The sequence below is a fragment of the Monodelphis domestica genome, chromosome 7, assembly GCF_027887165.1.
Source record: "Monodelphis domestica isolate mMonDom1 chromosome 7, mMonDom1.pri, whole genome shotgun sequence".
In the NCBI taxonomy this organism is placed as follows: domain Eukaryota; kingdom Metazoa; phylum Chordata; class Mammalia; order Didelphimorphia; family Didelphidae; genus Monodelphis; species Monodelphis domestica.
The window spans coordinates 192,568,276-192,593,712 of NC_077233.1; the positions used below are offsets into that span (position 1 = coordinate 192,568,276).

At 35.0% G+C, this 25,437-nt stretch overlaps 1 protein-coding gene and 1 pseudogene across 9 annotated transcripts in view; both read right to left on the reverse strand.

Annotated features, from left to right (window-relative positions):
* SMARCA2 (SWI/SNF related, matrix associated, actin dependent regulator of chromatin, subfamily a, member 2) overlaps window positions 1-25,437 on the reverse strand; it is a 208,252-nt gene that overhangs the window by 117,749 nt on the left and 65,066 nt on the right. For all 9 annotated transcript variants that reach the window (XM_056806218.1, XM_007498585.3, XM_056806219.1 and 6 more), the window contains 5 exons: window positions 8,511-8,564; window positions 5,836-5,966; window positions 5,546-5,603; window positions 3,440-3,540; window positions 3,133-3,280 (listed from right to left, as the gene is read on the reverse strand). In XM_056806218.1, the coding sequence (XP_056662196.1) occupies window positions 3,133-3,280; window positions 3,440-3,540; window positions 5,546-5,603; window positions 5,836-5,966; window positions 8,511-8,564 (492 nt within the window). The remainder of the gene's footprint in view (window positions 1-3,132; window positions 3,281-3,439; window positions 3,541-5,545; window positions 5,604-5,835; window positions 5,967-8,510; window positions 8,565-25,437) is intronic.
* LOC130455572 (ras-related protein Rab-18-like) lies at window positions 8,574-23,779 on the reverse strand (annotated as a pseudogene).

A 25,437-nucleotide genomic window follows, 5' to 3' on the forward strand; every position in this document is an offset into this window, starting at 1 on the left:
GGCAGGTGGTAGGGATACAAATACATAGAATGATACTACATGGGATTAATGAAGTTCAAACAAGAGATTATTCTGGAAGATATGACCAAAGAAGGCTTTGTGGAAGGTGATCATTGAGTTAGCCTTTGAAGAAAAGGTAGGATTTTAGTAGAAGCATTTCTCAATCTGATGTCTTTAGCCACATCTCCATCCCCATGATTTAGCACAATGATCTACACCCTGTGGGTACTTACTAAATGTTTCCATTTAACTTTTTTGGACGAAATAGCATGCATAAATATAGAAGAAAACATACAAGTTGTGTTTAGGAAATGATAAATTATCAAGTGTGACTATATCATAGACTGTGTAGGAAAGAAATGGGAAGAGCTGGAAAGATAGTAATGATAGATGTTGCCCAAGTGGAAAGAAAGCAATCTGAAATTGTAAAAATTAGGTGTCAATCATCCACAAGCAGATGATTAAGAGGTGCTTTTGTAGTGTTTTCTAAACATTGATCTATAGAATCCTGATACTCTCTGGGATATGATCTGAGATTATTTCAGTGCTAGCAATATTTCACCTCTAACATATAGCATATGAAAGGTGTCAAAATGCTTATCATTCATAATTTTTAAGATGGAAATCATTCTTCTCCAACATTTCTCTAGCCTCTGTTTTATCCCAGGAACATGCCCTACACTAACATTTACATTCCTTGCATTTCAATTTCAAGTGTCCCAGGATCAAAAGAGCTGAGAAAACACTGTACTGTAGGTTACATTTTGAGTACACAAAAACAACAAAACAAGAATTATGTTATATTTACTTATTTCATCAGAGTCATCACATGTAAAAGGCAGGTTTTACATTGTGCCCTATACTTGATTCTCAAATCATTCCACCATTCTGTGAAATGTAAGTCAATCAGTTAAAATTTAAAAGTAATAATTGAACACCTCTTTCAACTATCAAGATTAAAGGAAAGTATAAAGGTCCTTTTGAATGTCACATAAAATTCAAGCCAAATATTGTTTCATGGTTTAACATCATTACTAAGGATTTATGGAAATGAAGCTGTAGGGAAAGGAAAATTGGCCTTTATCTAGTTCATCACTCAGGGAAATAACTATTTACTCCTTAAGCAAGCTTTTTTCATGGTATACCCTATTAACCTACTTTTCACTCAACTAGAAAAAGTATGAACACACCAAGTTGACACACTCAGTCCTTCCTAGATACCTAATTTCTCTTTAACTTCCTCAGATTTAAAAAATAACTTGTATTCCCTCTTCCTTGTTATATCTTGCTGGTGGTACTGTCTAAGACATGAAATCATCATTTCAGTTAACTTTTTTGAAACTAAGTTCCCAGGCTGGAGAATGCAGAATTATGTACTCTAAGGTGTTTAGACTCCTAAGCAAATGGGATAGTTCAAAATGGTAATGGTTCACATTTTTAGAGAGACTAAATGTTACTTTTAAACTCTAATCCAGTAAATGCAAACTAGCACAGGATGGCATTGACTCTGTAGGTAAAACTTAGAAAAATGGTCATCTCACACTGGTAAGAAGCAATCACTTAACCTTACTTAGATCCTCAGTTCCCTCATCTGTAAAATGAGGGAGTTGAAAACAATGACTAGTCTAAAGATAGTTCCAATTTTAAATCTCTTACCTCTCATGGAATAGATATTCCCTGTATTGATAGGACATGACTTTGAATTTCATGGTAAAGAGAATACATATTCAATTTGTCTATCAGTTGAAATCAATGTTAAGCTAACATTTCATGAAGCCAAATTTGTTGCAAAGCCCTAAAGGCAGAAAAATTAGTTTACTCCAGTGAAAAAGATAAGATTGAGTCACTGTCATGGAAGCAGCAAATGACTGAAATGTCTGAAGACAAGAATTTCTCTTTAGAGAGAAGTGGAACTTAGTTCTTGAGACAAATTATTACATTTTTATATTCCTACAAAGTATACACTGGATCTCCTTAACTAAAAGTAATTTCTCAAATTCTAAATATAGAGATAAATAAAAATCTTTCCTACTCTGATATTTTGAAAAAATAACCATTGGACAATGGTTTTATAAAAATATAACAATCTATATAAAACATAAGTTATTTACATATATGTGTTGTACATATTTAATATAAATTGTACCTCTCTTTCTTTTTTAAAAAAGGAAAGTTTTGAAAATCCATTTTGGTCAATATCAGTCTCACCCATTGACTGAGCATGCATGTGGCTATGGGAGGACACCAGAGGCGTCATGGTTTCCTGGAGTCTTGGGAGAGGCCAGCTTCTTGTCCACTGTGACTCCTGGTGCCTAGAAGGAAGCCTGGCCTCTCACCCAGATTTAAATCAAGTCTTTCCAATCAGGGAGACTCAGGAGGAGTGATATCAATGACTTTATAATAGGAGGGCCTGAGGAAGTGAGAAATTCTTTTTGGGCTTGTTGGCTCTTGGCACTCTTGTTCTGGAGACTTTCCCAGTGGCTCAGCTCATGTGTGGGCTCTGGCAAGAAAGTAGGTATGTGACTACCTCTCTCTTACTCCAACTTTCACTCCCTAATAAATAATTACTAATTAATATATAATCTCCAGAGAATTCTAACCACCACAACATGTAATTTACAAATAGAGCTATAAATAGAAATATTATCATTTATATATATAAAAACATAATTCATAATGATATAATGTAGGAATACATATTTAGAGCTAGAAAGGGCCTTAAAGTTACCAGAACGCAAGTTTAGATAGATAGATAGATAGAACTGGAAGGAACCTCAGGAACCATCTAGTTCAACCTAATTTTTACAACTGAGGAAACAGAGTTTAAGTGACTTGTTAAAGGTTACAGAGCTAATAAGTATTGGAGAGGAAGATTTGAACTCAGGCCTTCCTGATTCTAAGTCGAACTCTTATTAAATCATTACACTGTGACTTTCAGATGAGTTATTTGTGGCCGTACCTATTGTACTATAGGTCATATTCAATTTTTGACTTGTTTACACATAATTTGTTTTTAAGCAGCAGCAACAACAGTAGTATCAAGGTTTTGTGTGAGATATAATCCAAGTTAAAAAAAAAAGACAAAATACTTTTTTTTTAGCTCATAAAGAAAATCCCACCCTCATTTTTTACCTGATAATGCTTTAGGGTGCCATTAATGAGAAGAGCAGACTGTTTCTCGACCCTCTCTGATATTGCATGAGCTACGGTATAGTAGGACTGGGACCCTCTAGCACTATACTGCATGCTGTATTCATCATCCACATCTTGCTTCGCAGTCCTGGAACAGAGAAAGTGGAAAGGAATTCTATTTAGACATCTGTGCCATGTAGGTACATTCAGGTCAGCACTTGGAGGTTTGGGGAGTTCTTAAAAACCTAACAACACAGCCAACTTTAGAACACCCAAATTTTAGCTAAGGGGACATACGACTACTCACTCAATAATCTGCTTAGCATCTTTCTCAGAAACTTCTTCACTGTTTGGATCTAGAAGTATCTTCTCTTCGGTTTCCTGCCTGCTCAGTTCTTCTTCATCATCCTAAAGAAGAAAGGAAGAAACTAGAAAAGTGATGCTTTGGCAGAGACATCCCCACCATGCTTATTTTCTAAAACCCATTTCTTTATATACTGAAATAAATACAACAAACAAGACAAACTAAAATATATTTCAATTTAAACCAGGTAGTAATTACTAATTCTTCCCCCCTCCTTTAAATGATGAAATCACAAAGAGTGAAGAGAACTAGTTACAAAGTCTAGTCCCTGTTTCCCAAGGAAAACATAATCAGCCAAGGGCTCAGCTGTTTATCATTGTTCTATCACTTAAAATTCTTTCAGACTATATTTATCCTCAGTATCTGCTTTCTGGTGCTATTTAATAGTCAGTGTTTCTAAGGATTTCAGGCAAGACTGTCAATAACTCTGTGAACCAATCATTATTTCACCTCAGGAGTTTCAGAGCTTCATTAAATAAGCCCTGCATTCTCTCAGCTCAAGTATTTTATTTTACCTCATTTCATAGATTTCACAGAATGTCAGGGATGGAATAGACCTTAGAGGCATCATTTAAATCCAACTCCCTCACTTTACAGATGAGGCAAATAAGGCCAAATGCAGAGCCAGGACTTAAACTCAATTCTCTTGAACTCCCAGTCAACTGTACCTCATTTGCCTCTTATCTATATTTCATGCTTAAAATGTGAAGACAGAAATTTAAAGCATATTTGTTGATTTAAGTCTTCTGTGAAAGTTTTAGAATCACCTTTAAAACAGCCACTTACCTATTCACCCTAAATAGCAAAAAAAAAAAGGTATTGATTTTTATCAACTCAATAAAAAGGCTGGCGAGTGGAAGGGGAAACTCCTAAAAATTCACCTTGCCCAATAAATCCTTGATATTTATTCATAAGTCTCCTTTATCCATGCCATCCTCAGTTTCTATGCTATAGTACTGCCTTATAAGTAAATATGCTTTATAATAAGTTTATTGGGTATTTAAGTAAAGAAGGTCTGCTGAGAGGTTCAAGACCACCACATTCCATGCTGAATTCTACTCTACAGAGTATCTGATAAGCTTATGTGAGGATCAGGCTTAAACATTAACAAGAAAAAGCATTATCAAGTAAAAAAAGTTAAACTATCAAATGTTGTTACTACTTGTTGAATTCTACTGAAATGAGCCAGAATTATCTTTCTGAATAAGCAACGAGTCTTATTTCCAAGGGACTGACAAAAATATTCCTTCTTTAGGAAACCAGGTGTATCAAAAGAAAGGAACCATTAAGCTCATTTAGAAAGAAGTCTCAAGACGCTACAAGAAGCAAGAGGTTTCATGCTAGGGCTTTCTCTGAGCCTCCTACATGTGCTCCCAAGTTCTCTAATCTTTAGCATCATGTGATGCCTTGAGAAATGGTAGAACTTAACTTCCATAAATTGCTCTTAAAGGCCATAAGATTCTGTTACTTATTTTCCTCTGTCAATTTTTCTCTACCTTCAGCTGTTGCCCAATTCCTCTGTAGTTACTTTCGTTCTGATGACAGCTTCTTCTCTCTTTATGGTGCCATATTACTTTTAAAAATGGAGTTTACTTGGGGACTTCTCCCCCTTCCCCGCACCCCAGGTTCATTTTGTATATTGCTTTTCCCCTATTCTATTGTTATCTCCATGAGAACAGGGAATGTCTTTCTTTTTTCATATTTGTATCCCTAGAATTTAGCACAGCGATTGGCACATAGCTTGCCTCAATAAATGTTTGTTGACTATAAAAATAAAATTTAAATTAAAAAATGGAGTTTGCTCTCTCCCAGCATCCCCAACTGATCAAAGATGCCATTAATAGTGAGACAGAGGTAAACCATCTGGTATCTGCTAGTGGACTAGTGGTCAGTAAAGATTCTTTTGGAGCTATCTCCAACTTGGATGTAGCCAATGATTTTAGGAGACAGGAGGAGGTAGAAAGTTAGACATATGCTAAATTTCAAGAATAAATTTCCTTCCCTCCCTTTTATCCAACCAGTATACAGAAAAGAAATACAGATACATACCTCCTCCTCATATTCAGAATCACTCTCCTCACTATCAGATCTAGGGGCAACTTCATAACTACAGGAGAGGGAAGAAAAAGAGAGAGGAGGGGAGATTATTTCTTAGATTCATAGTTTAATACTTATGTAGACCATGTATATTAGTTTCAATGGGAGGTGGACATAAGTGAAGTTCAAGTGCTCTTTAAAGGTCAACCAAAATCTAAAGAGGTGAGAAAATATCAATAACATATAACATCATTTGAAAAACAGGGCTAAAAAACACACCTTTCCATGCTCTAACAACTCACCCAGGATTCATTTCTAACCACGCATCCAGTTGACTTGCTTTTGGAGCTTCGGGTCCAAGAAGAACTTTGCCAGTTTCCGTGTGAGTTACTTTGACAGGAAGATCACTCATCTGACTGCTTTCATCTATTGGCTATCAAGGGAAGGCAAATGTGACTGTTGGGTGGCAACTACAAGCATGATTTCTAACAAAAATAGAAAGCAGAAATATTCTACAACCCATTGGCACCCTTGTAATGAATGACTCCCATTGCTTTCTGTAGGCTGGTTTTCTTTCCCATCACCCTTCCCATTCCATATCACATAATACAGAGCCCATAAATGCAGCTCACATTTTAGCAGTAGCTGATGTTCTACAAAAATATTTCCTTACAGTCTATGAGTAAGGAAGCATAAGGAGTATTAACTACACTTTTCATATGAGAAAGTTTTATGAGTTGCACCAGGCCTGAGCCCAGGTACTGAACAAAAGCCTTCTGATTTCACGTCTGAAGTGGATGGCTCTATGTTTGTTGACTCGATGTCATGCAACTAAGGATGCTAGTACTTCCACAAATTTAGAATTAATGAATTAAAACAACTTTGACTGAAGTTGATGATGATTAAACTATTTCTGAAGTTCTATAAGAAAACCAAGTATGTAACAATTGGTTGGCAAGAGGCACATTGAGCTCACCCAAGAGAATAAGCTCTTTCCTTGGGATTTAGAGTATTATGCTTATGCAAATGGACAGTGCAAATGATCATATGGTCTTGTCTTCTCAAAACCTAGTCATGCAAAACATCAGTTTGAAAATACTTGATTAGGGTCAGCTAGGTGGACTTCCTAAATATGTGACTCTGGGAAAGTTACTTAGCCCCCTTTGCCTAGCCCTTATTGCTCTTCTGCCTTGGAACCAATGCATAGTATTTATTCTAAAATTGGAAGGTAAGGGTTTTTATTAAAAAAGAAAAAAATGAAAATACTTGATTAGTGAGTAGCAGATAATATGTTACTTGGAAGGCATAAAATGGGTCTTTTCCCAAAAAGTAGTATTTTAAACTATCCACTAATAATAATAATTTACTTTTCTTAAAATCATTAAAATTAAAACTATTTTAGCTAATGAGAAAAAGGGAAGAAAATGTGTTCATTAATCCTCTATTCTTACTTTAAGAAGTGCTTCTTATAACAACAAATGCTAAAAATCAAAGCTAAAGTATGTCTGAGCAAATTACTAAAATTGTAGGATTCAAATGTTTTTCCCCCAGAAAGCAATTAATGACAGATGAACAAAGTAGTAAGTAAGTAGTGACTGTCCACAAGAATAATCTTTTTAGAGAAAAGAAGCCTTTCTATGATGTGGGGAAGGGAAGGAGTGGGTGAGATATTTGTAAATAAATTCTATTAATGATAAACTAAATTAAATTTTTTAAAAAGAGAGAAGTACCTAAGTCCATCTCATTCCTTTGCTGTGTTGTGACAGCACTGGTCATGCAAACAAACCAGTACCTTGCATAGTAAGATGATACTCTATCCATTATTAATACTGAAAGGCAACTAGCCACAAGTTCAGTTGTTAAATAAGGAAATCTAGCATTTATTATCATTAAACATAAAAATATTCTACATTATTTTCAACCATTCTAATATCACTCATTTTATTGCTTGTGTCATGCCAGAAAGGAAACAAAATGATTTTTTTTCTAGAAGGCAGAACTTCTAAAATCATGTCCTCAGCACAGGGAGCTCTTTCTGTCATTCCTTTTATCCAACAGATTGTGCATAAGGCATAATCATTTTATGAATTCTCATATAACATGTGAAGCTGTTATGTATCACATGTCCAAGAGCAGTGACTAATTTTGAGAAGAGACAACATCTGCATTCGTGTTACATGCTAACTTGGCTCACTCGCTAGTTGTTAAGCCAGAGCTGTTCTTTGGCATTTGGGAGAATGGCTAGGCTCTTTATGAATTAGTGTAGACTTTGGGGGTTCTAGTATATAGCATTGTTTCTCATACCAGCTCATATTCATAATTTCTCATACATGTTACTTTTATCCTTTTTCCTATTGATTGATAGACTTTGGTGAGGAAATGATCTTTACTGCTGAAATGTTATTTTTTATATAGCTATATAAACAAGAAAAATAAAATATTTCATGTGTTGCCATTTTATATCTGATATGCAGATGCAGTTTTTAATTCACATTATTTTAAAGGGCATAAAGTAAGGTTTCCAAAGCACTTTCCAAATACAATTTCATGTAATCCTCATAACAAACCTTAGAAGTAGGTCCTATTATTATCCCAATTTTATAGATAAGTAAACTTAGGCAGAGGCCAAAAGATACCATAGGTGATGTCTGAGGTTCAATTTCAATTTAAGTCTTCCTATAACTCCTGGCAGCTAGATGGTTCAAGAGATAGAGTGCTGGACCTGGAGTAAGGAAGACCTGAGATCAAATTTAGTCTCAGATACTTATTAGCTGTGTTACCCTGGCAAGTCATTTAACCTCTGTCTTAATACTGAAGAAAGGAATGGTAAACCACTCCAGTATCTTTGCCAACAAAACCCCAAGGACAGTATGATCCAGGGGGCCATGAAAAGTCAGACAGGATCAAGTGACTGAACAACAACAACTTCCTAACTCTAGATATCAGTAGATATTAGAAAGGCTGGAGAAATTCTTACCTCCCCATCTGGTCCCAGGCCAGACTCCATTCCCTCTGCATTCTCTTCTGCCTTCTGCAATAAAGTCAATTCAAATGTCATGTTCCAACCAGCAAAACAGAAGAGAGATTTAATATCGAATTGCTTTTCAGTATTTTATTATTACGGATCCCTTAACCAGAGTAGAAGTTTTAAAATGTGAGCCATGCCTCCTAACCTAAACACCAAAGAAAACTTAAAAGAATATATGAGTCAACTGTACAAAGTCAAATAAAACTAGCAACCAAGGAAGAATCTGATCATTGATTATATCTATAAATCATCAATCTAGACTATGTTGGCAAAGCTGTGGCATGCCTGCCTAGCCAGACTCCAGAAGCTGCTCCATTCCCCCTCTTCCCAGCACAGAGGAACATTTTTTGCATGGCCCACTCATCTATCTGGCCACCCAAAGCAAATACTTTCTCCCTCAATTCTCTTCAGTAATCGGGGGCTCATAAACACCTTAAATTTGCCCTCTGAGCACCCAAAAAGGTTCACCGTGATCTAGACTTTATGACTTCCCCAGGGTTTTGCACTTGTTGATCTGAATGAATGACTGAAATTGTACATTTTGAATTTGTGATTTGGTGTCATGGAGTCTTTGCTTAGATTTGTAACTATTAGATCTGCCTCCCTCCCACCCCTCGGTAAGCATCATATCTCAAATCCAATACAGAAGTTTGCATTATTTCCTGAGTCCTAAGGGGCATCAGGCAAAGCACATGTTGAGCAAACTTGGTCTCTTGTAGGTTGTGAAATCCAGTAGAATGTAAAATGGTATCACTTGTTAGAATACTTTCGTTTGCTGTGTTATATGTGCTTTATATAACTCTACCAAAGAAAAGCGTCTGGTGGGATTTTAGGTGGCCAGTCAATCCATGAAAAAAGCCCCGCTCTTCTACTGCTTGAGCATTTCTAAAATAACACCACTTCAGATACTACATGTGTATGGAAAGAAAAAGGAAAGTTGGCATTCCTGTATCTATGGTAATCTGATCCCTGATATGCCAAACACAGATTAACTGGGACTTTCACATATAATCAACAACTTGACAAGTAAGTGTTACTATGTCTTTACCACAGGAAATCCACACTACTCCTATATAATGAAATGAAAAACCTATCTTCATTTGCTTTATCAGGTTGCTTTTAATGAGACCTTTCTCTCCTGAGGGCTTTCACTGATGAAAAATATATAAAAGGATGCAGAAACAACATTTAATTAGCTTGTTTGCCTTGGCAACTCCTTTTGTGATACATTTTTACCTAACAAGAAAATGATTTGTCTCTTGACAAAACAACTTTCGTTGAGTAAAAGCCTCCCCTGAAAGCATACCATTCCCCCCCCCTTTAAATTATATCTTGATTCTTTTTATGGACATATGGTTATCATATGCTTGGACCACATTGATTTACAAATGCATGAAATGGCTACTTTCAATCTGTAACATCATATCTCCATACTTTATACAGTTACACAGTTTTATATTTACTGAGAGTTATACAAACTTAAAAATAAAGCAAGAAAAATAACTACCCAGAACTTCCAAACAAACAAAAACCAAAACAACATTCCTATTGATAAGATTGTCTTTTTGAGCAGCTTTCCAAAGAAAAAAATATTTCTAGGTAGTTTAGTTTTTATTAGTTTGAACTGGTAGCAATTAGGTAATCTGCACTATTAAAAATGGGTAAGGATCAGAGAATTTCAAGTTGGAATAATGACAATATTTATAAACATAGAGACAGAAATGACTTAGAGAAAATCTAAATCCAATCCCTTTCCCATTTTATAGATGAGAAACTGTGTGTCCTAACAAGTGACTAGCCAGGGTGCAGCTGGGTATCTCAGTGGATTGAGAGCCAGGCCTAGAGACTGTAAACCTCAAAATTCCTTAGACTTATAAATGTTGGAAATTTCACCATTGGGATATTTCATACTTGGAAAATTTCTTACTGATAGTCTATTGGAATGGGAACCCCATTGGCATGGGAGGTTCTTTCTCTTCCCTTCTTAAGATTACTTTAGGACAGAGACCCTTTGCTGAACAATGGAAAGGACTTTGACCTATGCTTAAGCATAGAACAGGAATTTCTTTGAGTCTTGATTGATTTTAGAATTGATACAATGGAGATACTTGGAATAAATCTCCACCCTATTCAGTCCTAATAGGATTGAGTAAGGGCTGCAGCCTAGATCAAAATTTAATTATTCCAATCTCTACCATACTCAAGTTAACAGGATTTAGAAAGGGCTGTAACAAAGGAGTAAAGATTTAATCATTTGAAAAATATGACCTTCAACAGACATGTGCAAAAGCCAGAAACCTCTGGGCGGTCCTGGGTTAAGCGAGAGCCTCCATTGACAGGGAAATTGATGAAGAGTGATTGGTAGAGGTGAGGACTGAGGGGAGGCAACTTGGATGGTTTCCTTAAAGATAGGAGGGTCTGGAGACTCGAGGAGGGGTTGTTGAGTTTTTTGGTCGGTGTGGTTCCTGGGCTCTGAGGAAGCTTGCTCTGAAGGAAGCTGAAGGTGGGGGCCTCTGGGACTGTTTCTCCATTTTGGACACGTGAGTAATAGGGACTGATCTCTTTCTTTGCCCCAGCTATCTAAGGGCTTGGGCCTTTTGGCCCAGCCTAAACAGAAGGGGTATTTAAGCCCTATTCCCTTCTCTCCCCTTTCTCTCTCTATCTCTATCTCTAATTCCTTTCTTACTCCTATTGTAATTAAACTCCAAAAAAGGCTGACGGCTGACTTGAGTTTTTCATTTAGGAATTACATAGCTGATTCCTTGGCGACCTTAAATTAATATATATCAGTCTTTTAAAGTGATTCCCTTGTAACAAGACAGGAGGTCCTAGGTTCAAATCTGACCTCAGACACTTCCCAGCTGTGTGACCCTGGGCAAGACATTTAACCTCCATTGCTAGCCCTTACCACTCTTCTGCCTTGGAACCAATACACAGTATTGACTCCAACATGGAAGGTAAGGGTTTAAAAAAAAGTGACTTGTCTATGATCACAGACAATGAGTATTCAGAACTAGCTTTCAAATCCATGTTCTGTGCTCCTTCCATTTGAATCTCATGTTCCTCCCATTTTACCACATATATGCTTATGCACTTTTTTCTTGCTATATGGGTTTTGGAATACATCATAAAATAAAGTATACATACATTAAGAAATGTCATCTCTCCTAAGATATGTCGTTACTTTTTTTATTCGAACACACAAAAATCACAGGATTTAAGAATCAGAATGGAATACAGAAATAATCCAAAACACCAGTGGTATTAAAACTCAAAAACAGGGGTCACTAACTCATACATAAATCTATAAGTTGCACACTAACTTAGAAAGAAAAAAGGAAGTGAGAAAATTATACTTCAATTTGCATTCAGACTTTATCTGTTCTCTCTCTCTCTAGAGAGCATTTAAAAAAAATCAGGAGTCATTTAGAATTGTCTTGGCTCACTGTATTGATCAGAGTATCCAAGTCTTTCATAGTTGATCATTATTACCACATTGCTGTTACTGTGCACAATTATATCATGGTTCTTCTAGAGTCATTTTCTATTAGTTCATATAGGTCTTGCCATGTTTTTCTGAAACCACCTCCCTCATCATTTCCCACAACATAATAGAATTCCATTATAATCATATGCCACAACTTGTTCATTCATTTTCCAAATGATGACCGTACCCTCAATTTCCAATTCTTTTCCACTACAAAAAAGCTGCTGTAAGTAAATATAGGTCATTTTTCTTTGATTTCTTGGGGATAAAGACCTAGTAGTGGTATTGCTGGATCAAAGGGTATGCACAGTTTTATAGCTTGATAGGCATAGTTTCAAATTGTTCTTCAGAATGGTTGGACCATTTTATTATTCTGCCAAAAGTTCATTAGTGTACCTATTTTTTTTTATCTCATCTCATCTTTTCTTTTCTATCATTTATCATTCCTGATAGGTCTGAGGTATGCTTTAGAGTTTTAATTTACCTTTCTCTAATCAGTAGTGATTTAGAGCATTTTTCCTATGACTATAGATAGTTTTGATTTCTTCATCTGAAAACCGCCTGTTTATATCCTTAGACCATCTATCAATTAGTGAATTGCTCTTATTTTTATCAATCTGATATTCTCAATTCCATATTCAGTATTTATTTGAGAAATGAGGCCTTTATCAGAGAAACTTGTAATAATTTTAATATTAATTTATTGTTTAAGTTACCTTTTAGCCAGATTTAACTTTCCTTATCATGTTTAATTAGATTTATTTTTGCATTTATTTTGAGATCATGATTGCTATTCCTTCCTTCAAAAAAAATTGGCTGAAGCAGATTAGATTCTGCTCCAGCCCTTCATTTTGACATTGTGTGTGTTTCTGTTTCAAGTCTCTCTCTTTCTCTGGCTCTGGCTCTGACTCTCTCCCTCTTTCTCTCTCTCTCTCCCTCTCTCTTTCTTTAAAATAAAAACTAAAGCTTTAAAGGAACATGAACAAATTATAAGTACATGTCTGGATTATCTACCTTCTTCCCATATTACAGTATTAATGATACAGTATTCAGGTTTTTTTAAATCCCACCCAGCATGTATAATGCTGTCTAGCAAATGTAAACAAAGTAGAATATGAGGCTTTTTGTGAAAAGAATGCAATTCAAAGACCAGGTTGAGATGAAATCTACTCTTAAAAAACATACCCATTATGATGTTGAAATATATGAAATGCTTATGAACTGTAAATTCATATGTACAACAAATTTCCAAGACAAGTAAAGCAGTTACTTGTTGTCATATATTATGCTGATTGACTTTAAAGGGAAAATAACCCTTATTTTTGGCATAAGAAAGCAGAAACTAATATGCATTAAATTGATGAATATGTAGAAAATATACAAGTATACAATAGCAAGAGGTTAGAAAGAGGGATACTTTGAAAAAGATTCATTAGTCTGTACAAGTTAGTTTTGATAAACTACTGCTACTTGTTACAATAAATTTAAGATTTTCATTTCAACAGTATTTTCCCACATATCAGAATCCAGATGCCTTTTCTGAAACTGTCACTTGGTGCTTTCTCCCTGACTCCCAATACACAGAAACAAGGTTTAGAATATCAACTAACCATTTAAAGCAATTATATGATACATCAAACATCAAACAAGCTACAGTTGAGATACTTGGACAAACACTATCAACACTTGAGAAAAAGCATTGGTTTTAAAATATGCTAAGTACTATCATGCACAAGTCACAATGAACACACTAATTTCACATCCCTCTGGAACAAAGTGTATGTGTGTGTGTGTGTGTGTGTGTGTGTGTGTGTGTGTGTGTGTGTGTAAATTTGCCTATCAGAGGCTGCATTACACTACATACGGTAGTGCAAAAGTGCCATGAATCTAATATCACAGAATTAAAACTCCAGTGAAGAAACTGAGTTATTCTTTGAAGTGAATCAAAAAGTAGGTCCCAATTGTGTTATTTCACTGCTAGTTCAGAAGCATCATCAGATAAATGCTGGTGACTTTTTTTGCTAAATAGTTAAAAAAAAAATCTGTAATATCAGCTTCCTCGAAAAACTGTAAGAACATACTGTTAAACTTGCAAAGAAATTCATCAGGTACAGATCTGTTACACTTATAGCTCCCAGAGTTTCTGGAATTATACAAAACAATCAATAATCACACAAATTTGACCAAAATGCAGACAGCTTCACAGCAGATATTTGTTGGATGGATTAAAAAATACATGATGAATGTAGGTCATAAAATCTAGTGCACTTAGTAATGCATACCCATTTTATGTTACATAAAAGACTGAAGACCTGGGAAAGCTGATGAGTGTTTTCTTTTAAATGTTCATTGCCATGAAACAAAACAAATATGTGCAAACTGCAAGGTCCCAAAAATAGCATTTAAGGAGTTTATATACAGAAATTTGACACTATCTGATCAAAAATGCAAAAGATAGACCTTCCCAGAGTTTATAACAGACCAATATCCTCTACAAGCTCTTCCAAGGCTTTATTCCCTGTGTGATAGCCTTACTCCTTTACTCTGGTTTTCAGTCTCCCAGATTCCAGGAGTTTGAATAACCTTTTTAACAAGTTCTTCAAAGGCACACTCTTTATACAACATCATAGGATTTTGCATTAGTCTTTATAAATAACATGGAATGCTTTTGTGCAAATTTTAGCCCTTCATTTCTATCAACTTCACAGTTGTCCTTATCAATTGTTTCCAACTAGCATTTTTACTTTGTCATTTCTCATGCAGTATGTTTCCAATTCACTTAACCAATTATCCAGCTTAACGAAAGTATCTCTTCTTTGTGACATCATGAACTAATAAAACACCACAAGCATCTTGGTAATACTCCTGACCCACAGGATCCCATATTGCAAATTTAGCTTTATTTGCATCAACTGATATAGTCTTCAACTTGAAGTCAATACCAATTGCTGGTGCAAGCTCTGGATCAAAGGTATCATCTGTGAATCTCAATAGCAGGCTGGATTTGCCGACCTCACTCTCCCCAAAGATCAGGATCTTTAGGATGGTCAGTATGTCCTCATTCATACTGGCTCCTAGTAGCATCTCCCAAACTAGACGGCCACCTCATTGTAGTTCTCTCCTCTTCACTATGGGGGAGTGGCCTGTGCATGCGCCAAGTGTGTCTCTTTTAAACAAAATATTGTTAGATTCTTGTTTCTGATCCATTCTGTCATCTGTTTCCATTTTATGGGTGAGTTCAACCTATTCATATTCATAGTTATGATTACTGTGTATTGATTATTGTACTGATGATTGTTCTTAATTACAATTCTAGCTCCTTTGACTTCAGGAACAGTATATTCCAAGACCTTTGCTCCTTTAATGTGGAAACCACTAAATCTTATGTGTCATTGACTGTGGTTCCACAATATTTGAATTGTTTCTTTCTGGACACTTGAAATATTTTTTCTTTGACTTTGGAGCCCTGGAATTTGGCTATACTATTCCTGGGAGTTTCCATTTTGGGATCTCTTTTAGAAGGTAGATTTTTTCAATTTCCATTTTACCCTCTGGAGCTAAGATATTGGGGGAGTTTTCTTTGATAATTGCTTGAAACGTGACATCTAAACTTCTTCCTGGATTATGACTTTCAGATAATTCAATAATTCTTAAATTATCTCTCCTTGATCTATTTTTTGAGGTCAGTTGTTTTCCCAAATGAGATATTTCACATTTTCTTTACTTTGTTTTTTATTGTTTCTAGATGTTTCATGTAATCATTAGCTTCTACTTGCCCAATTCTTACTATTTTCTTCAGAGAGCTCTTGTACCTGCTTTTCTATTTGATGAATTATTTAGGGATTTTTTTGGCGCTTCCCTCCCCCCCAATTTGTCTTATTCTGCTTTTTAAAGAGTTCTTTTCTTCAGTGGATTTTAGTGCCTCTTTTATCATTAGCTGAACTCTGTTTTTATGGTGTTATTTTTTTCAGGACTTTTTGTGCCTCTTTTACCAAGCTGTATTATTTCTCTTTTTATAATTTATTTGTCATTCTAATTTTCTTTCCCAATTTTTTCCAACTTCTTATCTCCTTAACTTTTCCAGAATTTTCATTGGGTTTGGGTACAATCAGCATTTTTCTTTGAGGCTTTTTTGTAGCTGTTTTCACATTGTTGTCTTCTTTATATTTTGGTTTCTCCTGCTGCTGTAGTTGCTTTTTATAGTCAAATTCTTTTCATTGTTGTCATTTGCTCTTTATCCAGTTTGCTTCTTGAATTTGAACTTCATGTTGAAATTGAACACTGATATCCTAGGGATAGGGGAACAGTTGCTATTGATCCTTTATACTTGAAGGCAAGCTTCAGGATTTTTCATGCTGTTGTTTCCAGAGCTACTTCTTGTGGGTCTGCAAGGTTTTGCTGCTCCCAAGATGTAATTATTTTGAGAGAGGTGTGGTCATTGCTCTCCTGGTTTTTACCCAAGATTGGAACCTGGTCCAATGAAGCCACAAGTATGGATGCTTTCTTTGCCTTAGAACTGCAAGTAGTGCCCCTACTCCCTTGTGACTCATTCCCAATGCTTCTCTCCACCCTGGAATTGAAATCCAGAATTGTGTATGGGCAAGAGAATTGCCAAACAGTGCCAGTTATGCACAGTACTGGCAAATGGTTCTCTGTAATCTTGTTCTGACTAGTTATCTGATCATCTTTATTGTCTCTGGGCCCAGAGCTCCTAAAACTGCTGCTGGCTGCTACTCCTGCTCTTGTTGCTAACACCATGGACTCCTACACTCTGGAAAGGCTTCCATTCCAGTGTCACAAACTCCTTCTGATGATCTCCTAAGTTTTCTTAGGTTGGAAAACTATCAAATCCTGATATTTTTCTTATGTCTGCCACTCCAAAATTTGAGTTGAAGCATTATTTTAGATTTGGGAGGGAAATGTTAAGAGAGTTCATTTGGGTTGCTTCTAATCTGCCATTTTGGCTCAGCCCCACTCCCTTACCTATTTATATTATAGATGAGGAAACAAGATATACAGCAATGAAGTGATTCACCAAAATATCTTCTTCAGCGGACTATACAGTCAGGGCTACTTCTAAATACTATGCTACTTCTAAATACTATGTAGGGCTAGAATCCATAGGCTATGTGGTAAAGACTACATTTAAAAAAAAAGATATTGTAAAAATCTCTCATTGAAGATTTAATTTTCAATAAAATGTTGTCCAACAATATTATGAAGGAATATATATATATATATATATATATAAGAACTTAGTTTCTGTCTTCTTTCTGTTCTTAATTTATATAAAATTTAATTCTTTGATATACAAATTAGTGTGAAAATATACTAACTTCCAAGCAAAAGCTGAGGCTGTAGAAAGGAAATAATATTATAATTTATTATTTTAGTTCAAATAAAATGTGGTTCAAGGAGGCACTGCTCTTCTGAAGTCATAAGATTATACAGATTTGAAGCAATAGAAATATTAATGATCATTGAGGTCAATCCCAAGATTTTGTAATTGAGGTTTCCCCGATATTTGCTCAGGGTAACACAGCTAATAACTGCGGACATATTTGACCCTAAATTTTTCTAATGTCAAGTCCATTGTTCTCTTTGCCATTATTCTGCCTCTTCCCCAGGTTGTAAAATTTTATCTTTTTTATTAATGTACTTCAGATACTTTTATAATTTATTGACATTGTTTTTGATTATGACTATCTCCAAATTTAAGCCTGGGTTTAAAAGGAATAGGTGGCAATGAAATAAAAAATCCTAAAGACATATCTCTGAATCTAACCAACTACTGCATAACCCTCTTAGACTATTGACTTTATCCAAAAGCAAAAGAAAAACAAAAGCTGGCCCTACTACAAGCTACTAGGGATGTTTTTCTATTTGAAATAGAGGTTCTAAATTTAAAATCTTTGGCCTACAAGCATCAAAAAAACTCAATGTAGTATGCTTCAATATGTCATTCATGGAATTAGTTAAATTGTATCATTCATGGGAAGAGTTTAGCAAATTCACTTCTTTCCCAAATATACATATTTTAAAAATAAACAAATTTGCCCAACAAAGACAATCAAGAAAGATATGATCAACTAAAATTTCACACATCTAACATCTAACTGATTTGAAGAAGACTGGCATATGTACTTAAAGTACCATAAAGTAATAGGGCCACAGAGAGTGTTAACTCTATGATAGCCACATCCTTTGATTTGCTATTGTCTTGGATTGCCACTACAATTCAGAGGAAGCAATATTAATCATAAAATCATTCAGTTCTGAAGTAAAGAACCAGCCTTGGATTAGATCCAAGGTAGACTCACATCATACTAAATTCCACTCCAGTACAAAGTTCTTCCAGATCTACAATTCATAAAGCATTTTAACTCAAAAGTCTTAATCATAACTGAGATGAATTCTCAGTTCATTTCACTGAAAGAGACTTGGTTAACCCTATTTTTGAGATGAAGAAACAGAGAGAACATCTAATGTAGACTTGTAAAAAGTGTGTGTGTGTAGGTGTGTGTGTGTGTGTGTGTGTGTGTGTGTGTGTGTGTGTACCTGGTCTTATATAACTAATCAAATAGTCTTTAAATTGAAAAGAGCTCCTTACCACATAGGGTAGTAGTTATAATTTAGGAAAAATACTAGACACCCAATCACTTTCAGTAAGCAAATCCAAGAAAAGAGCCAGTAACAAAATATATGACCTTCAATGCCTATACCCAAATGCATAAAACATGGATAATAACCAAGATAAATAGGAGATTTTAATGCAAGGAAAAAATGTGAGAAATAGCTAGTATGTTGGATGACTGAGACAAGATCTGAAAATACCCTGGCAATTTGGAACAATATATTTAATTTAATTTAATAAGATAAATCTTTTTAATTTTAATTTAAAAATTTTTAATTTTTAAAATTTGGCCCAGACCTGTGTTTTCATTGGTTTAGCTCTTTCTCAGTGAGGAAACTACCTTTATTGATGTCGATTGACAATGATTCTAAGTTGCCTGGGTCACTAAGAAGTAAATGATTTTCTAAGTGTCATAGTATGAAATAGAAGCATGACTTGAATCCAGCTTTATCTACTACGCCAGATTGCCTCATGAGATGAAATTTAATAAAGATAAATACTTGGGTTATAAGTATAATATAGGACAGATATAGATCTAGAAGTTCTAGTGGACTGCAAGAATGATATGAATTAACAGTGTGACCATATGACCAAAAAAACAAATACAATATTAGGTTATATACACATATATATAATGTTCAAAACATGAGAGCTATATTATGTCCTTATCATGACCCATTTGGCATATTGTACTCAGTTATGGGTGTCATATTAACACATCTACAGGAAGATGAACAGAATGGTGAGAAGGCCAGTAATCATGAAATATGATAAATGTTTGAAGAAACTAGAAAGGTTTAGCTTAGAGAAGACAATGCTTAGGGAGAACCTTCAGTTTTCTAGAGGGTTGTTCAGATGAAAGGTTTAGCCTTAATTTGTTTGGTCACAAAAGAAAGAACAAAATGGAGAGAATTGGCAGAAGTGGCAAAGAGGCAAATTTATGCTCAATTTTATGAAAAATTGACACATTTTGTCAGTAATCAAAAAAAAATAAATGATGGATGAGCCCTGGTTAGGAAGGTGTAACTAATTCTCTTGGTCAGGTTCACATCACCCAAGACTATCTCTGAGGTCCCTTCAAATTAGGAGTTTCTCTAATTCTGTGATGTTGTGACACTCAAAAAGACAAAAAAACAAAATCCTAGTTTGAAGTTGCCAAGGTGAAATGTCTGTGATTGTAAATGATAAATCTTACATCTATAGGACCCTGGTCAATATCAATAATTGATACTCATTTATGAATGGCAATAAAAGAGTTCTATCCAGTGTTGGAAGACACTTCTTGACAAAAGCTATACAGCACATTAAGTCATGAAGTTTTGAGATGAAAGGAATTTTCTAAGGCTAGGGATTCTTGATGAAGTGAGCATTGAAGAAAGGGGATCCAGATCCACTTTGTAGGACAGTCAGCAGGGTATTTGAGAGAAAGCACTTTATTTACAAATTGAGTCCTTCTGGTCTATAATGTAATAATGACCAATGTGAGGACATTTTATACCCCAGTTGATGCTATTGTCATTTGCTCTAAAAATACTCAAGTGGGCTAGCATCTATAGACACTTGTTTTAATTCAATACATACTCAAAAGCCCTGGATAATTTGTCTTATTTTTAATGTGTTTTATGGAGAACTAGAAAGCACCAAACTGGATGACACCAGGCAATCCAAAATGCCCAGGAACTGTCAAATAAAAGGCTTTTGAAACTTATTGATCTAGTCAAACAACAGCATGATTCATATACTTGTTTGCATGAATTTTTCCACCACTTCAATGACTGAATAAATCAATCAGCTGTTTTAGCATTACAAAGATATAACCTTAGTTGGTTAAAACTAAAAAACCATATTTGGTTAGATAATTAGAGCCTTCTTTTTGTTTTTCTTATAGCATATTTTCATAGAGGAGAGAAACATGAAACGACAATTATATGAGGTTTGAGGAAATCTTAATGAGAAAGGAATTGGAACAATTAACCAGAAGGGAATAAAATACAAAACAAAAGTCTTAAAATTAGATTGTTATATATTAATTTAACTATTTGTTCTACCAATAACTTTGTGAAGAAAGTATTCTTGTATTAAATCTTTAATAAAAGAAAAATCGCCTTTTGTTATAACTTTTTAAAACATATCATGGAAGGGAATTTCTTTTGAAAAAGTACTTACACCCTCCACAAATCTTCAGACCCATTTAGCAACAAGTGAGTAAAAAAAATAATTTTAGAAGAAAAAATGTCTCATATTGGTTCAAGGAGTTTTTGAAATGTGTCTCTATTACTAGCGTGTCTCCAAAATACATATCACAATTAACTAACCAGAGTGTAGATTTTCCCAAGATACATTCCACCAAGGCTGACAAGTGAGGATTTAAATATGAAATTTCAGTCCACAGTAAACAGTTCCAGAAAATGAACAGCTGGAATAGCTAGAATTTTTAAGTCGTAGGCACACTCGGCCTGGGCTCCTTTGCATATCTAAGAAAAAGGGAATGCTCAGGCACTGGCCCAAGCTTCTGGTTATCACTATATTGTTATCACTAGGTAAAACAATAAAATGAGAGACTAAATAATTACACAATTCTCCCACCAGGAGATGAAAAACACGACTTACTCATTTTCCTCTCATTTCTCCCAAGCACCAAAAGGAGTTGGAATTGTCCTAAAAGGCATTCTAGTTATTGACAATTGATCAATTAGAGAAAATGTTTAAATTTTATGCAAAGTAGAAATTATCAAAAAAGGATATAACTTTCTTTTGAGCTAAAAACATACAATATTAACTTTCCAAATTCATATCATTCATATTCACATGTGATAGGAAGCAGATTTTGAAATATCTAACAATGTAATAAGAAATTGACATGATTTGCTTTGCTTATGCTTTTACAAATTTAAAGGATTTCATGCTAACACAATTACGATCAGCATTCAATTCATTATGTTAGCATGTTAAATCCCATTTGTTGCATACCTTTGTGGCCTTATTTAAGTTGTAATTATTCTTTCCCCTATAGTAAGAGTAAAGCTACAGATCTTAGATTTCAGTCTTGCCAGAGGATAGCTTTCTGGGGGGGGGGGGCAATAATGCCAAAGATAATAATATTACATTTCTAGATCCCATTTCTAGATTTTATCAATGCTTTAAAATTGCTTCTTCCCATTACACATTTTTTAATAGCTTGATACAGATTACTTAATTCCCATTCACTTTAGGGGTATGAATAGGAGCCAAGGGTGTAGAAAATGACTTTCTGAAAAGATACTTCATAGGAAAAGTTTTAAGAGTAAATCATGATAGGATACTTAGGAGAGGGAGATGCAGTCAAATATGCCACCCAGTTAGAAAAAAATCAAATAATCTTTTTTGAAACACTGGGAAAATATGCTATTTACCTAAGTTTAAGCCAAAGATTTGAAACATGGGATGATGCTTCTACATCATGCAGTGAATACTAACATTCTTCCTAGAAAGTTTAATTTTTTGGCATATCCATTTTATTCCACTGATAGACAGAGCAAACAGATCTATATATATATATATATATATATATATATATATATATATATATACACACATACACACACACACACATATATATATATACATATATATGGGGAGAGCTATAAACACTGCTATTAGCTAATAAGGTAAAATAATTTGTTTATAATTTGTTCATACTTTTTTCCTAAGTATTCTATTCTGTGGGAAAAATCCAGATATGTGCAATTTAATATTTAATACTGTGGGGAAATGATAAAAAAAGACAGCCTGTTTTCTGTTTGGGTACAACAATACACAATGTTGTTCTAAGGGAAGTCAGTAGAGTCAGCTTTCAATGATTCATACTAATAGGGGATGAGAGTGTGAATTAAAAACATGGCAGTTATGTTCCAAATCATTTATACTAAATTTTCAATTCCACCAGCATTTAATGAATGTCTACCATTTGCTAATCACAAAGACAAAAATAATCTATTCCTTGCCCTTAAGAAGCTTACATTTCCTTGGAGGAAAGCAATATGCACATGGAGAAATAAATAAAATTTATACAGAATAAATACCAAGTAATTTCATGGGAAAGAGAGAGGATTTGAGCACCCTGGGGGATCTTGTGTATTTCTAGTGTTCAATAAGGGTGGTGTCTGATTTTTTTCTTCAAAACAAAGGACAATGCCACATGAAGGTAGCTGTCTCATTTCCCCATTCTTTCTTCCTTGTTCAACTTTTCCCTTCAGGCCACTCATTACTGGCAACAGGTCTTGTCTGGAACTGATGTAGTCCTAATTAGCACCAAATTAATAGGCTCCCATAATATGGTTTTAGCTTATTTTTTAAGTGTTACCCATTCTTTCTGGATTTTACAATCTACTCAAGTCTGAACTACTCACCATTCCCTGAATTTATGTCACCCTTTCCCATCTCTATGTTATTACTCACTGTGTTCCCTTGAACTGGAATATATCCATGTCCCTACCTTCCACATCTTCCCTTTTCAAAGTCTAATTCAAGTGCTCCTTCTTCCATGAAGCCTTCTTTGATCCTCCCATGTAGAAGTAATCTCTCCCTCTTTGCTTCAGAGCAGACCTTACTTGATGGGACTTTTCTTGGTCTTCATCCTTCTCAACCAAAGTAGGCATCTGACCCAGTTGATCACTCTCTCCTCTGGGATATGCTCTCTTTTCTGGGTTTTTGGGACACCACTCTCTCCTAATTTGCCTATTTCCTGTCTGATTTCTCCTCATTCTTCTCTGTTGGTTCATCATTGATAGCAGGACCCCTAGAACCTTGGTTCTTTTTGCTTCACTCCTTCTCTTGGTAAGCTTCTTAGATCTCCTGGGGTCAATACCAGGTCTGTGCAGATGATGCCCAGATATGTACCCAGCTCCAACAGCCAGTCAGAACTTCAGTCCCACCTTACCGATGGCCTACTAGACATTTCAAATTGTGTTCCAGAGACATATTGCACTCAACATGTCAATTTCTAAATTCATTGTCTTTATTCCTAAACCCTTTTCCTCAAACCTCTTAATTTCTGCTGGAGGTGTCATTTTTCCAGGTTTACAACCTCAACATTACCCTGGATTATCCATTGTTTCCCACCCCATCCATTGTTTCCCACCCCTGATATCCAGTCAACTGTTAACAACTGTGGTTTTTCCCTTTCCATTATCTCTTGATTCTATTCATTTTCTCTATATTCACACAGCTACCATTTAGACCTTCATCACTTCTCAGTTCAGATTAAGGTAATAGTCTCCTTCCTGTTCTTCTGGCCTCCAGTTTCTCCCCACTCCTGCCAATGATACATACTGTGGCCAAAGTATTATTCATTAAGGACTCCTCGAATCAATCAGTTTCAATGCCTTTCTAATATCTCTAGGGTAAAATAGAAATTTGTATATTTAGCTTTTAAACCCTTTTATGACCTAGCCCCAACCTATTTGTCCACTGACATACATATTACTTTTCCCTCTCAGCCTCTGCCATCCACCACCCAAACTGGTCTCTGTTTGTTCTTTCTGTTCCTCACATACAACACTCCATCTACCACCTCCATATTTTTGCATTGGCCATCTGACATATTTGGAATACAGAGGACTTTGTTTTATGCAATCTCAGCACCCTTGAATTCAAGTGTATGTGATTGGCAATTAAAAAATAAAGGCAGAAAAAGGTTTTAATTATGTGCTAAATCTGCTCCATTTCCCCCAAACAGTGTCTTTCAGAAGTTTGTCCAATCACACCCATTCTTGCTCTGAGAAGCCCTAGTGTGAGTCATTATATTGTTTTGTGTCACACATTAGCTCCCACATCAATCCTTGTTCAGAGTTCTCTCTTGCAACAAGTCATGTCCAAGTCAGAGCAGTGCTTCTCTTTATTTCATTAACACTATTTAGTTATTAGTAATGGTCCTAATTGAAAGTGTAGTAATGTTGCTAGCTCTGATAAGCCTAAGAAAAGTCATAAGGTCTCCAAGTATGTTCAGAAAAGAAATACTGATTAAATAATGTGGTTTGCTGTTATGGATGATTTTCAACTTACAAAAGGATATTGAATATAATGGTCAAGTTAAAAAAAGGCCCTTTTTCCTTTAAGCAGCTTAAACTACCATTTTCTACATGAATTTTCCCTGATTTTCTTCTAATGTTAATGCCCCCCCTCTCTCAAGCTACCTTGAGTCTTTTTTATATTTATTTGTTTTGTATTTATATACTTTATATTTGTGCTATACATATTTTAATATATATTTGTTTTCTCCTATATACTAATATAAGCAAATATTAGATTTTTGTGAGTAAGGGCTGTTTTTTTCTTTGCACTTTGGATCTAGCAGAATCACTGCATAATAAACAATAAATCCTTGCTGATTGGTTATTAACCAGAATTAACCACTTCATACCTCTCCTGTATACTCCTGTATGCATGCTAATTTAATTTTTGTTTTAATGCCTCTCACCTCCTTTAATAGGAAAAATACTTGAAAGCAGTGCTTATGTCTTATTTGTCTTTTTGTCATCCTTCAACTAATATGGTACTTGTCACAACACAGGTGCTTAATAAGTGTGTATGGATCTGAATTTAATCTAAGCTACCATGGGGCAATTTGAAATATCATGGCAAATAGGTTTTTATCTATAGATATCAAAATTTGGAGGTCATTTAGAACACTTATATTCCTTTACCAGATAGAAACAAATGAATTTACATTTATTCAACAAGAACTATTACTTTAAAAAAGAAACCACTAAATGACA